General features: G+C 39.3%; 1 protein-coding gene across 4 annotated transcripts in view; it reads left to right on the top strand.

Moving 5' to 3' along the window:
- The window catches only part of ephx1 (epoxide hydrolase 1, microsomal (xenobiotic)), a 32455-nt gene extending 19338 nt beyond the window's left edge, over positions 1 to 13117 (top strand). For 3 of the 4 annotated variants that reach the window (XM_084559857.1, XM_084559859.1, XM_084559858.1), the window contains 5 exons: positions 2475 to 2604; positions 2824 to 3038; positions 3283 to 3391; positions 10518 to 10640; positions 11525 to 13117. In XM_084559857.1, coding sequence (XP_084415983.1) covers positions 2475 to 2604; positions 2824 to 3038; positions 3283 to 3391; positions 10518 to 10640; positions 11525 to 11729 — 782 coding nt within the window. In that variant the 3' untranslated portion in view covers positions 11730 to 13117. The remainder of the gene's footprint in view (positions 1 to 2474; positions 2605 to 2823; positions 3039 to 3282; positions 3392 to 10517; positions 10641 to 11524) is intronic. The other variant, XM_084559860.1, reaches the window with a different exon arrangement.
- The last annotated feature ends 431 nt before the right edge of the window (positions 13118 to 13548 follow it).

The following is a 13548-nucleotide window of genomic DNA, read 5'->3' on the forward strand; positions in this document are numbered from 1 at the left end:
ACTACAGCAACAAACCATGCAAAGAAACATTCAAATGAGCACCACTAAATAGGGAAAGGATAGCCGAGATATCCCTGAACACACTCGATCCCACCAGGTGATTCACATGACAAACCGAACCCCTGGGGTGATTCGTTTGCCGCTGAAGCATTCGAAGCACTTGAACTGCTTCGAACGTCACTCAAGTGCTTCAAACGTCACTAGTCACGTGACCGAACCACGCCTCGGCACAGTGGTTCGATACAATAGGCGCGTTCGACTTGATCAGACGTTCTCTGACTTGATGCAGATCTGTCTGAGTCTGACTTGACGTGATGCATGCTGGGTAGAACAAGTTCATTTTAACCAATCATATTCGAGATCTATGAGCATGACAACCCAGCATGCATCACGTCAAGTCAGACTCAGACAGATCTGCATCAAGTCGAACGCGCCTTCTGACTTGACGTGATGCATCCTGGGATGGACGCAATGCATGCTGGGATGGACGCAATGCATGCTGGTTAGAAATTCTGTCCGACTTGAGTCAGACGGGGAGGGACTTACCACTACGTCACCATGTCACATGACCTTAAAATATCGCGGGAGTCTTCGCCTGCAGACAGATCTTGCAGTTGCTCTCCAACGAACTGCACGACCGGAAACCCGCCCTCATGACGTCAGTTCAAAGACGTGATTGGGCAGTTTGGGAGGAATCTCCTCATGACGATTTTGACGTTTCTCACTTCGTTATGTTGGAATATGCGAAAATGAACAGAAATGGAAGGGATACCTTCTTATATGTGATTTCTGCAACAATGGTAGGCTAGCCTACTGAAAACGTTGTATCTGATTGCAGTTCAATGCAGAGTTCATTTCTTCCATTAAACAGTAAAAAGGCATTTTTAACATGTTGGTAACAGTAGAATAAGCAGGATAAGGGACTTCACTCCATTAGACTATAAAATAAAAAATAAACATAGCCTGGGCTATTGGCTCAACTGTCAGCACGCTCGCCTCCCGATCCGAGGTGCTGCTGGTTCGAGTCCGGGCGTGTGCAGAGCTGAATCGCAGGTTACATTCTAAGGCTTCGCGTTGGGCCGTTTTACCATCTAGAACGCGTGCATTCAATTTGTAGAAGTGTCGTCCATTATCCTTTACTTATATCGTAGTACTGCTTCTTCAGTATCATCCTAAATTGGTTTAGTGGGTAACACGTCAGTCTGGCGATCGGCCGTCCGTAGTTCAAATCTTGTTAACGGTTAGTAGATTTTTGTGGTTCTTCTTCACACCTGTCTGTCTAAAAATGAAAACAAATGGCATTTAATCTCCATCTCAATATCTTTCTGTGAATTCGTTTCATGGTTGAGTTACAGGTGCTAAACGACTTTGGGTGTAAAAGTAAATATTCAAATAAGTAGCCTAATCAGCAGTTCATTTTCGCCAAGATTGGAGACCAAAGCACTATGCTACTTAATCCTTATTCAGTAGATTTGCTGCTATTCACAATCCTTTGCATACAGCATGCTTGTTGTAACACGGGTATAAATTCCGGTAACTCCAAAGCTTCTATTTCGTCGGCAACAACGAATGCAAACACCGCGAGATCCGCTATTGGTTACACGAAGTTGACCGTGTCCGACTTGTCTGCAGCCGTTTTATGCTCCACCCCTACAGTCGGCGTAAGATCACGCTGACGTAAGCAAGTCAGACTCAGACAGGCGCAGACAAGTCGAACGCGCCGAATTGCTTCATGAGCTACGGCGCATGTGTCGGAGCCTCGGGTGTCAGAGGGCCATCACTAACTCATACACATTCAGACACCTCACTTACCTACACGCATCCATAAAACACAACTGACTACTGATTTTTGGTTTTTATGTTGCTTAATAAATTTCTTTCTTTAAAAAGTACCTGTCTGGTGTGGTCTCCACATTTTTGTCTGTTTCCCTGAGTAGGAAACGTGACAAAATGGGGGCTCGTCCAAAGCCAAGGTTGTCGTAGCACTGTAGCATAGAAGTTCAAATTTTTGTCTACACGTAGGAGACTTATCAGGCAATAACTAGTACATTGTATGGGGTCTTTTCCTTTTTTCCTTTTAAGACTGACTTTTTTTTTTGTAAGACTGAAATAATTGCTTTTAGAGGATCTCCTGAGTTTAATGTATAATTATATACTTTGCAGTAGTACTATTTTGAAACTTTGTTTTTTGCACTGGGATTCCAGATTTCCTTCTTACATAATTCAAATATAATATACACAAAAGATGTGGAACACTGTACAACGGCAACACTGTTGTATTCGGTTGTTTTAGCTTTAAGTAGGCATGTGTAACAAACTGGCAACTGCAAAAGTTATATGAGGTGAGGGCTTTAAGGCCAGCAGTTTAATAATATCCACTACGCACTGATGTGAAATGTCTTACTGATCCCTCTTTCCCATAGCATCTGCTTTGTTTCCTCTTGCAGTTTCTAACGCTGTGCTCATGTGGACAGGTTTTGATTCGGTTTGCGCGGCCCGCATCTTCCACAAACTGATGAGGCGTCTGGGCTTCCAGCAGTTCTATGCTCATGGAGGAGACTGGGGCTGGCTGGTCACCACCAACATGGCTCAACTGGAACCCAAGTATGAGACACAAGTACATCTTCAATACCTGAAAATAATAATAGTAATCAAAGTACAAGTTACACATTATGCCATATTGTAAATGTCTACAGTGCATAACCACGTTTACAATACCTGCAACATTATACTGTATACCTTTTTTTTTTTTGTCAAATTGTGACATAATGCATCATCTCATCACTCTCTCTCTCTCTATATATATATTTTTTTTTTTGACAGAACTGTCAAAGGTTTGCATGTGAACTTCGCCCCGCCCTCCAAACCAGGTCTGCCCCTCACTTTATCACTCATGCTTGGTCGTCTCTTCCCTAAGCTATTTGGCTTCACTGACATAGATATTCAGCGTCTCTTTCCCTGCATGGAGAAACTAGTGGTGGAATCCATCAATGAGTCGGGTTACATGCACATCCAGGCTACCAAGCCTGACACTGTGGGTAAGAACCAGGAGGTGGTCACCCTGAGCAGCATCACTCAGTTCATGTCAGACTTTGTAGCATCTCGTTTCCTGCATTAAAGCATTATTATTTGTAGTCATTTGCATTATGTATTAAAGCTTAAAATGCTACAAAGTAGTTAGTGTTGCTTTATTCTTTTATGTGCTTGCTGTTTTTGTTTAATACTAATTTAACTTACATACTTTTAGTTCTGATTAATTATTGATTCTTTCTGTCCATTCAGGTCGAGGGCTGAATGACTCTCCAGTGGGAATGGCTGCCTACATTCTGGAGAAGTTCTCCACATGGACGTGCCGTGACTTCAGGAACCTGGAGGATGGAGGACTCACCAGGTGAGTGCAACTGAATATTATATTATTGGATTTCTAATATTTAATATTATATCAGGGGCGGCACAGAGGCGTGGTGGTTAGCACCGATTCCTCACAGCAAGAAGGTTCGAATCCAGGCTGACTGGCAGCTTTTTGTGTGGAGTTTGCATGTTCTTCCTCCGTCTGCGTCCAAAGACATGCTTGTTAGGTGAAGTGGGTGATTCTAAAGTGGCTGTAGGTGTGCATGTGAGTGTGAATGGTTGTCTGTCTCTCTGTGTTAGCCCTGCGATAGAATTGGGACCTGTCCCCAAGACCCTTAACAGGACAAGCGGTTACAGTAGATGAACAAATGAATATTATATCAGTTCATCATATGTAATAACTCTGTGTGGCGACACGAGAGAGAGGGGGGGAATTTCACTGAACTCCTTTGCCAATTGTTGACCACACCGACAACGCCACCTTAGGAATTGCGCCCAAGGAAATTAGTTAAAAGTGGTTGGTTTTTTTTATCTCAATCCAAAGCACACAGGTAAGTGGTATGAAGGGAGCTGGAGACGTGTTCCACAATAGTCAAGAAGATTTTCATTACAGTAATCAGTTAAAATTGTTTTGTTTTTTAAGAACAATACCAGTCACACCAGGGGAAACTGAATCAAATCAAACGGGGGCCGATCAGTGCTGTGGCTTACCAGTGGGGCGCAGGGTACGGAGAGTGAAGGAGTCCCAAAATCAAATAAGGCACCCCAAAACAACACCAAGCACACACACCGTGGGAACTCAAAATGGGGGCTACATTCACACACACAAAAAACAGGGGGACCACCACCAGGGCACCAGGACCACCACCTTGAGCTCACAGCAACTGAAAGGAAAAGAAAAGAAAATCAACAGGGCTTGCACAAAAAAATCAAAATTAAACAAGATCATAAACAGGCGGCTGTGGCTCAGTAGGTAGAGCGGGTTGTCCACGAACCAGAGGGTTAGCGGTTCGATCCCCGAAATGTGCCACATGCCGAAGTGTCCTTGAGCAAGACACTGAACCCCCAGTTGCTCTCAGTGCGTGGCACTGGTGTGTGAATGTGTGTGTGCTTGTGTGAGCGAATGAGTAGATGTGTCTCTGACTGTAAAGCGCTTTGAGTACCAATAGGTAGAAAAGCGCTATATAAAAGCAAGGCCATTTAAACCATACTCAAATAATCTTTTGAATAAAAAAAAAAGAAAAAAATCCCAACAGAAAGAAACAAATTTAAATTCACAACATAAAAAGTAAATTTCCACAAATGAATCAAAAATAGTAGCTCCCTAAACGGATTTACCAAAAAATGTAGAACCTTAAATGAGGCGTCATGGAGCTACATCAAGCTAAACAGAAACAACCTAACATAAATCAAAACAAAATTACTGAAAATAGCAGTCAATAAAGAACAAAAACAAACAAAAAAAACAACAACATCTGAAACTAAAGACTAACTCTAAACCATCATAAGAGAAAGAAACCAAATAATTCAAAATAAATCTCTTTCACCCATTAAGAACGTCCCGTAAAAGATTAGCCCTACAGGCAGCGCACACAGGAACCAGCCGACCAGCGCAGGGCACCGGCGCGGGGAAGTGAGCGTTTAGCCCGAACGAGGCAGAAAACCAAACTTTAAGCCAGGACAAAGCAGCAGGGTCTCCGAGGCGCTGACACAGCTCTACTTGTTGGCTCGCATAAACCCTATCGCACACATAAAAGTACATTTAATATATCACTAAGATGGCTGAAGGGCAGACTAAGTGGGGCTGCCATCCGGCATACATACCGATCAGACGCGACCAAACAACCCAGCGGGAGAAGCAAGGTGACTGAAGGCAGAACCCAGCAGAGCTCGGCAGACCACGGCAGTGGCGACAGACAGCGATCACCTGATGGCCATCAACCAATGGTGGCGGGGCGACTACACCCTGCACGGCTACAACACAAAGACACCTGTATAGTGCGCATGATGGATAAAATTGTGATATACGCAACCATGGCTGCGCTGACATACCGGAGTGAGGAGCTGAGCGGACAACTGGCAACGAGCCGGAAGAGGGCGGGCCGGAAGCCAAGAGAGGAAAGACCAATTAGGGGGTTGCAACCTCCCCTTATACTGTAGCCGCAGGCCCTGATTGGCTAAAATAAAACACCAGGTGAGGGCCAAGCGGCAGCAGGCTGTATTCAGGAGCAGACACACACATTGTACTGCTACACCTGCAAACATTTCAACCTCTAATAAACGTCTAATAAACGTTGAAACGACGTCTAAACGTACACGTCGCCAGGGGGTCTAAAAGTAATGCTGAAATGCAAACTGAAACGACGTCATCCCTGCAAACATTTCATCAACCTGGGGGTTGACGGCAGGTCTAAGGGGCGACCTCTACCGTGAAACGAGTTTAAAATAGGTCTAGGTTGCGCCTCGACCACAAACCAACTCGATGAAAAAAATAAATGTATACAACCAATCGGGTGAGAGTCCTTCTAACCAATCAGAGGCGAAAAGGGCGGGACCTTCTACTTCAAACCTGGCAGCGGAACACGACTGCAGAGAAGGAAGCACGGCACGTACCGAACAGTTTTTTCGGTAAGTTCATTGACATAAAACATTAGAGACGGTTTATACGTGTTCATATCATAGACTGTAGGTTCATATGCAGCTTTCTGTGTTTTAAAAAGTGGCATTGACCGACCGTGCGTTATGTGTTTAACTGTCGAGTGGATTTCAAGCTAGCTGCTCACTCGGCTAACATGAAACAGGGCTCTTCAGTGTGCTTTCTGTCTAATATTCTGATATTTTTGGACTATTGCAGTTTAGAAATCCAGACATAAATCAGTGAAGCACTTATACAGACCAGCTGACATGGAGGTGTCCAGAAAATGCATTTTTTCCCCAAGATAATTTGAAAATGTTAATTTATCTTCATAAAAAAACAATGGTAGCCTAATCTATTGATTAGCTGTTAAAATGTTAACATTCAACGGATTGTGAATATAAAAATTTGACTCCCAATGCAATGCCTAATTGTCTGCTTTGTTAATCAACAATGCTTTTAATATTTAAAATCAGGTAATGTTTTTATTTTATCATTATCTGGGACTTTTTGGCCTATGTAAATATAACCAAAAAGCAATTTATGTCTGTTTCATGACTTAACATTCATGTGATGTATGTAGTATGTACGTAGGTGAATTAGATGGTATAACAGTGTACAATTTCCCAAGATGTGTTTAAGAATTGTTAAGTAATATACTTCAAATGTTTTTCCAGCTTCACATGACAGAGTGAGGATCTCCACTCCAGGTGAAGGAGCCACTGATAGGAGGGAGAGGGGGCCAGAGGAGATCGTGATCGCCTACAAAGTGTTTTTCAACTGTGTTGGTGTTAACAGTTTTGGTCTCATTTTTTTTTTATATGTTTATTGCACATACAGCTAAAAATAAAAAGACCACTGCTGCGATTAAAAATTGGGATTATTCCACCAATGTTGATGTCTAAACTCCTAAGTTTGAAAAGTAGTGTTGTGTTCTAAAATGAATATGAACCTGTTTTCTTTGCATTATACAACGTCTGAAAACACCAGAATTGTTTTGTCATTTTGACCTGTTGCCATTTTCTGCAAATACATGTTCTAAATGACAATATTTTTATTTCCAGTTTGGGAGAAATTTTGTCAGTAGGTTATAGAATGAAACAAAAGTGTTCATTTTACTCAAACACAGCTATGAATAGTAAAACCAGAGGAACTGATCATTTTGAAGTGGTCTCTTAACTTTTTCCAGAGCTGTATGTGTAAGAATCATGTTGGTCTCATTATTTTTTTACTGTTCTAATTATGTTTGTGTAATAAAACTTTAAAGAAATTGCACTTTTGTGTTTTCAAACTTATAATTTCCCCCCAAAGGTAGGTTCTGTTAATACAATGTATTTATATAAATGTGTTAATTTATAGCAAAAAATATTTATAATATCATTTATTATTCATTAAATGTATTATCTATATGTAAACAATGTAATTGTTTTTACAGTTAATCAGTCAATTTGAACAGATAACATTTCGACGTTGAACAAACGTTAAAACGACGTCGAGACCTAGACGCAGCCAGGGGCTTTAAAAGTAATGCTGAAATGCAGGTTGAAAAGACGTCAGATCGCAACGTCAACATCTTCTCTACCTGCATTTGTCAACCTCTTTTTAACTCCACTTCACTGCAGAAACAACATCTAAAACTCGACACATACAGCTGTAAAAATATATATATCAGAATATTTACTGGATCATTTTTAGAAGGTGAATAATGCGCGTTTAGAAGACATCTGTGTTACAACGTGACGTTGTGGAGACGTTGTTTACGACCGTTAAAAAGACGTCGAGGTTGCAACGCGACGTCGTTTCAATTTGCATTTCAGCATTACTTTTAGACCTCCTGGCGACGTGTACGTTTAGACGTCGTTTCAACGTTTATTAGACGTCGAAATGTTTGCAGGGATGTTGCAACCTCGACGTCTTTTTAACTGTTGTAAACAACGTCTCCACGTCACGTTGTAACACAGATGTCTTCTAAACGCGCATTATTCACCTTCTAAAAATGATCCAGTGTAAATATTCTGATATATATATATTTTTTACAGCTGTATGTGTCGCATTTTAGATGTTGTTTCTGCAGTGGAGTTAAAAAGAGGTTGACAAATGCAGGTAGAGAAGATGTTGACGTTGCGATCTGACGTCTTTTCAACCTGCATTTCAGCATTACCCCTGCAAACATTTCGACGTCTAATAAACGTTGAAACGACGTCAAAACGTACACGTCGCCAGGAGGTCTAAAAGTAATGCTGAAATGCAAATTGAAACGACGTCGCGTTGCAACCTCGACGTCTTTTTAACTGTCGTAAACAACGTCTCCACAACGTCATGTTGTAACACAGATGTCTTCTAAACGCGCATTATTCACCTTCTAAAAATGATCCAGTGTAAATATTCTGATATATATATGTTTACAGCTGTATGTGTCGAGTTTTAGATGTTGTTTCTGCAGTGGAGTTAAAAAGAGGTTGACAAATGCAGGTAGAGAAGATGTTGACGTTGCGATCCGACGTCTTTTCAACCTTCATTTCAGCATTACTTTTAAAGCCCCTGGCTGCGTCCGGTCTCGACGTCGTTTTAACGTTTGTTCAACGTCGAAATGTTATCTGTTCAAATTGACTGATTAACTGTAAAAACAATTACAGTGTTTACATATAGATAATACATTTAATGAATAATAAATGATATTAAAAATATTTTTTGCTATAAATTAACACATTTATATAAATACAATGTATTAACAGCACCTACCTTTGGGGGGAAATTATAAGTTTGACAACACAAAAGTGCAATTTCTTTAAAGTTTTATTACACAAACAATCAGAACACTTTTGAAAAACTAAAAAACAATGAGACCAACATGATTCTTACACATACAGCTCTGGAAAAAGTTAAGAGATCACTTCAAAATGATCAGTTCCTCTGGTTTTACTATTCATAGCTATGTGTTTGAGTAAAATGAACACTTCTCTTTCATTCTATAACCTACTGACAAAATTTCTCCCAAACTGGAAATAAAAATATTGTCATTTAGAACATGTATTTGCAGAAAATGGCAACAGGTCAAAATGACAAAACAATTCTGGTGTTTTCAGACGTTGTATAATGCAAATAAAACAGGTTCATATTCATTTTAGAACACAACACTACTTTTCAAACTTAGGAGGAGTTTAGAAATCAACATTGGTGGAATAATCCCAATTTGTAATCGCAGCAGTGGTCTCTTTATTTTTAGCTGTATGTGCAATAAGCATAAAAAAAAAAAATGAGACCAAAACTGTTAACACCTTGTAAACACCAACACAGTTGAAAAACACTTTGTAGGCGATCACGATCTCCTCTGGCCCCCTCTCCCTCCTATCAATGGCTCCTTCACCTGGAGTGGAGATCCTCACTCTGTCATGTGAAGCTGGAAAAACATTTGAAGTATATTACTTAACAATTCTTAAACACATCTTGGGAAATTATACACCGTTTTACCATCTAATTCACCTACGTACATACTACATACATCACATGAATGTTAAGTCATGAAACAGACATAAATTGCTTTTTGGTTATATTTACATAGGCCAAAAAGTCCCAGATAATGATAAAATAAAAACATTACCTGATTTTAAATAGAAGAAGCATTGTTGATTAACAAAGCAGACAATTAGGCATTGCATTGGGAGTCAAATTTTTATGTTCACAATCCACTGAATATTAACATTTTAACAGCTAATCAATAGATTAGGCTACCATTGTTTTTTTTTTATGAAGATAAATTAACATTTTCAAATTATCTTGGGGAAAAAAATGCATTTTCTGGACACCTCCATGTCAGCTCGTCTGTATAAGTGCTTCACTGATTTATGTCTGGATTTCTAAACTCCAATAGTCCAAAAATATCAGAATATTAGACAGAAAGCACACTGAAGAGCCCTGTTCATGTTAGCCGAGTGAGCAGCTAGCTTGAAATCCACTCGACAGTTAAACACATAACGCACGGTCGGTCAATGCCACTTTTTAAAACACAGAAAGTTGCATATGAACCTACAGTCTATGATATGAACACATATAAACCGTCTCTAATGTTTTGTGTCAATGAACTTACCGAAAAAACTGTTCGGTACGTGCCGTGCTTGCTTCTCTGCAGTCGTGTTCTGCTGCCAGGTTTGAAGTAGAAGGTCCCGCCCTTTTCGCCTCTGATTGGTCAGAATGGCTCTCACCCGATTGGTTGTATACGTTTAATTTTTTCATCGAGTTGGTTTGTGGTCGAGGCGCAACCTAGACCTATTTTAAACTCGTTTCACGGTAGAGGTCGCCCCTTAGACCTACCGTCAACCCCGAGGTTGATGAAATGTTTGCAGGGTACTTACTTTTATAGTAGAGTAATTCAGTTACTAACTCAATTACTTTTTGGGAGAAGTAACTAATGACTATAATTAATTACTTTTTAAAAGTAACGTGCCCAACACTGGTAATAAGCTATTCACTAATAATACGCAGAAAATGTATATCACCAAGCTCTATTCTGAAATGTGTTTATCTGTTGCAGGAAGTTTTCTCTGGATGATTTGCTGACTAATGTGATGATCTACTGGACGTCTGGCTGCATCATCTCCTCTATGAGGTTCTATAAGGAAAATTTTGGCAAAGGTCTCAACCAGCCCCACTCGAAGTGAGTCACAGTTGGGTGGTATTTTCTGATATTCTCCATATAGCACATTTTTTTCACTGAAAGTTGCTTTTCAGGTTTTCACAGCTCCACGCCCAGAGCATCACTTGGCAGACCCCCCACCCCACGCCCCGACCAGGAAAAAAAAAAAAGACCGCCACCAACACAACAATATATTATATTATTTGTATTATTTCATTATATATAATCTTAAATACAAAAAGGTAACAAGAACAGAAAAAAAACAAGATAAATAAATGAAATACAGTATATAAACACCAATGTAAATTGCACAAATCCTTCATCACAGGATCTAATAACCATGCTTGAAAAATCCCTGAAGAAAGCTAAAAAAATAAATAAAAAAATAAAACTACACAAAAAAGGTTCCTGCAGTAAATTATTTCGTATTTTACATACGAGTTTTGTTTTGCATCATCCTAATACCATCTGAACAGTTATGATAACACACCAGTTTTGTAGAGAAACAGCAGATAATTAACATAATCTGAATTCAGTGCAGAGCAGATTTTTCAACCTGGGTTTTTCACCCTGTTTACAACTGGCATTAAAATTAACAGCAGGTGTGAAGTGCGATTGCCTCAATTCTAATATTTGCTAGTTCAGCAAAACTAAAAACCAAATACGTGACAATGAGGGCGCCCCAGCGCCCACTCCACTAACTTGACATGGAAATGAGCGATAGTCTAGAAAACTGGCGAGTTTTGTTTTGAGAATATCATCAGTTTCATCAATGTCAAATCTTTGGATGCAGCGGGCAGTATTAAGTTCATGTCTAATAAAATTCCACCCATGACTAGACAGATCTTGTTCTCCTCAGAAATAATCTCTTTCAATTTGATTCAACCTTCATTGTCTCTTCTTAGGATACCAGTCTATGTCCCAACGGGGTTTGCCTGCTTCCCCAATGAGCTGATGCACACGCCCAAGCTGTGGGTCACACAGAAATACCGTAAACTCGTGACTTTTACGCCGATGGCCCGTGGCGGCCACTTTGCTGCAATGGAAGAGCCCCAGCTCATGGCAGAGGACATCCAAAAGTTTACAAAAATTGTGGAGAAGAAGAAATAGTAGGATGGAGTGATGAAGAGTTGAATGAACCACAGTCTGAGCTAGAACATAATGTTAAGCAGCAAGTAGACACATGTGATTCTAGCTAGTGGAATTCATAATGTAATATATGTAGCTCTGTTGGTTAAAATCTCTAGTCATATTTCTTCATGATGACACCATCATAGAGGGTCACATTAAGAAACGACATATCAAATAAATATCAAACATAATAGCATGAAACCTCTTCAAAGCACTTTTCACTAAACTCATAATCGATAAACATTTTATTAACACTTTTGTGTTTAAGTAACTACTCATATGGAAACACATAGTAATACATTTCACAAAATGTTTTACCCTCCAGAGGACAAGCGGTTACAGAAAATGAATGAATGAATGTAAAAGCTTGTGGCTGGTTGATTGTAAAAGTGTCCACTGTCCAAGCCACATTCTTTAATTAATTTAGAGTGTCCACCACCACACTTTTCTTTTCACATGTACACTAAGCAGATAACTGAATGACTGGGAGCAGATATTAGCTGAATTTGACAGAAGTGTATAAATAGTATAAATAGCTAATAAATAGCTAAAAGGAGCTTGCAGTCGCAACTACATTATTGGTTATAGGCCAGTTCACCAGTTTTTAACTTTCCTTAGTTTTGCAGTCTCGAGAACAGTTTAACAAGCAGCTGCAGATGGGAGGTCAGGAACTACTTGTTATTGTGCAGCATAGACAAGGTGCCAGGCATTCCTCTGACTGATAGCATGAAACATCTGTACTTAAGCTAAAACTATGATAACACAAGAATGCCTTTATCCTTCGGATTGTGTTTAATTTTAGTGTATACTTTTCTTTAGTGTATTATTCTTGCGACCTTTGTGATTTGGCTATTCAATTCATCATCACATGCTGCTATATTAATACAACCACATTTGCTTTTCATTTATTTTCCAGTGTTAACATGCAACACGTTTCAATTGATTTTCTAAAGCACTACACTTGAAATTTTGTAGAAGCATGTTTCTTATTTGCATAAGTTTCTTGAGGCAGTTTGTATTTTTATTGACGCAATATAAATAAAACTGAACTGAATTGAACTGGTTTGGTGAAGAAAAACTAAACCATGGAATTGAATGCCTTCTAAATGTTTTTCATATTCACTGAATATATTTACACCTGTCGTACTCCTTCATTATAAGGCACTTGAATAAGCTCAGTACAATCTGTAATGGTGTTTGACAAGCTTTGTTTGAAGATTATTTCTAAAATTTAATTACAATTTTTTGTAAGGTGACCTTGAGTGGTTTGAAAGGCGGCCACAAATAATATATATATATATATATATATATATATATATATATATAGAGAGAGAGAGAGAGAGAGATAAATAGATAGATAGATATAGATAAATATATATATAGATAGATAGATAGATAGATAGATAGATACACATACGTGTGTGTGTGTGTGTGTGTATATATATGTATACAGATAGATAGATAGATAGATAGATAGATAGATAGATAGATAGATAGATACACACACACACACACAGATATATATATATACACACACAACTTTTGTGAGTGCACGATTTCCTGGTACACCGATTACACTGATATACATGTCACAGCTCCAAAATGTGTCCACCAAAATGGAGGAATCGGATGAAAGCACGTTGCCAGGACTGATGGAAGGCAAATTTTATTTAAAATTAAAAAAAAACTACCTAATGGAAGCTTTGATAAAAGCAGGATCTTGTGCAAATTGTGCAAAAAAAAGAGTTTGCATATCACCAAAACACTTCAAGCCTATGGTGCCATCTAAATGCAAAGC

Source organism: Chelon labrosus (assembly GCF_963514085.1).
Source record: "Chelon labrosus genome assembly, chromosome: 14".
NCBI lineage: Eukaryota > Metazoa > Chordata > Actinopteri > Mugiliformes > Mugilidae > Chelon > Chelon labrosus.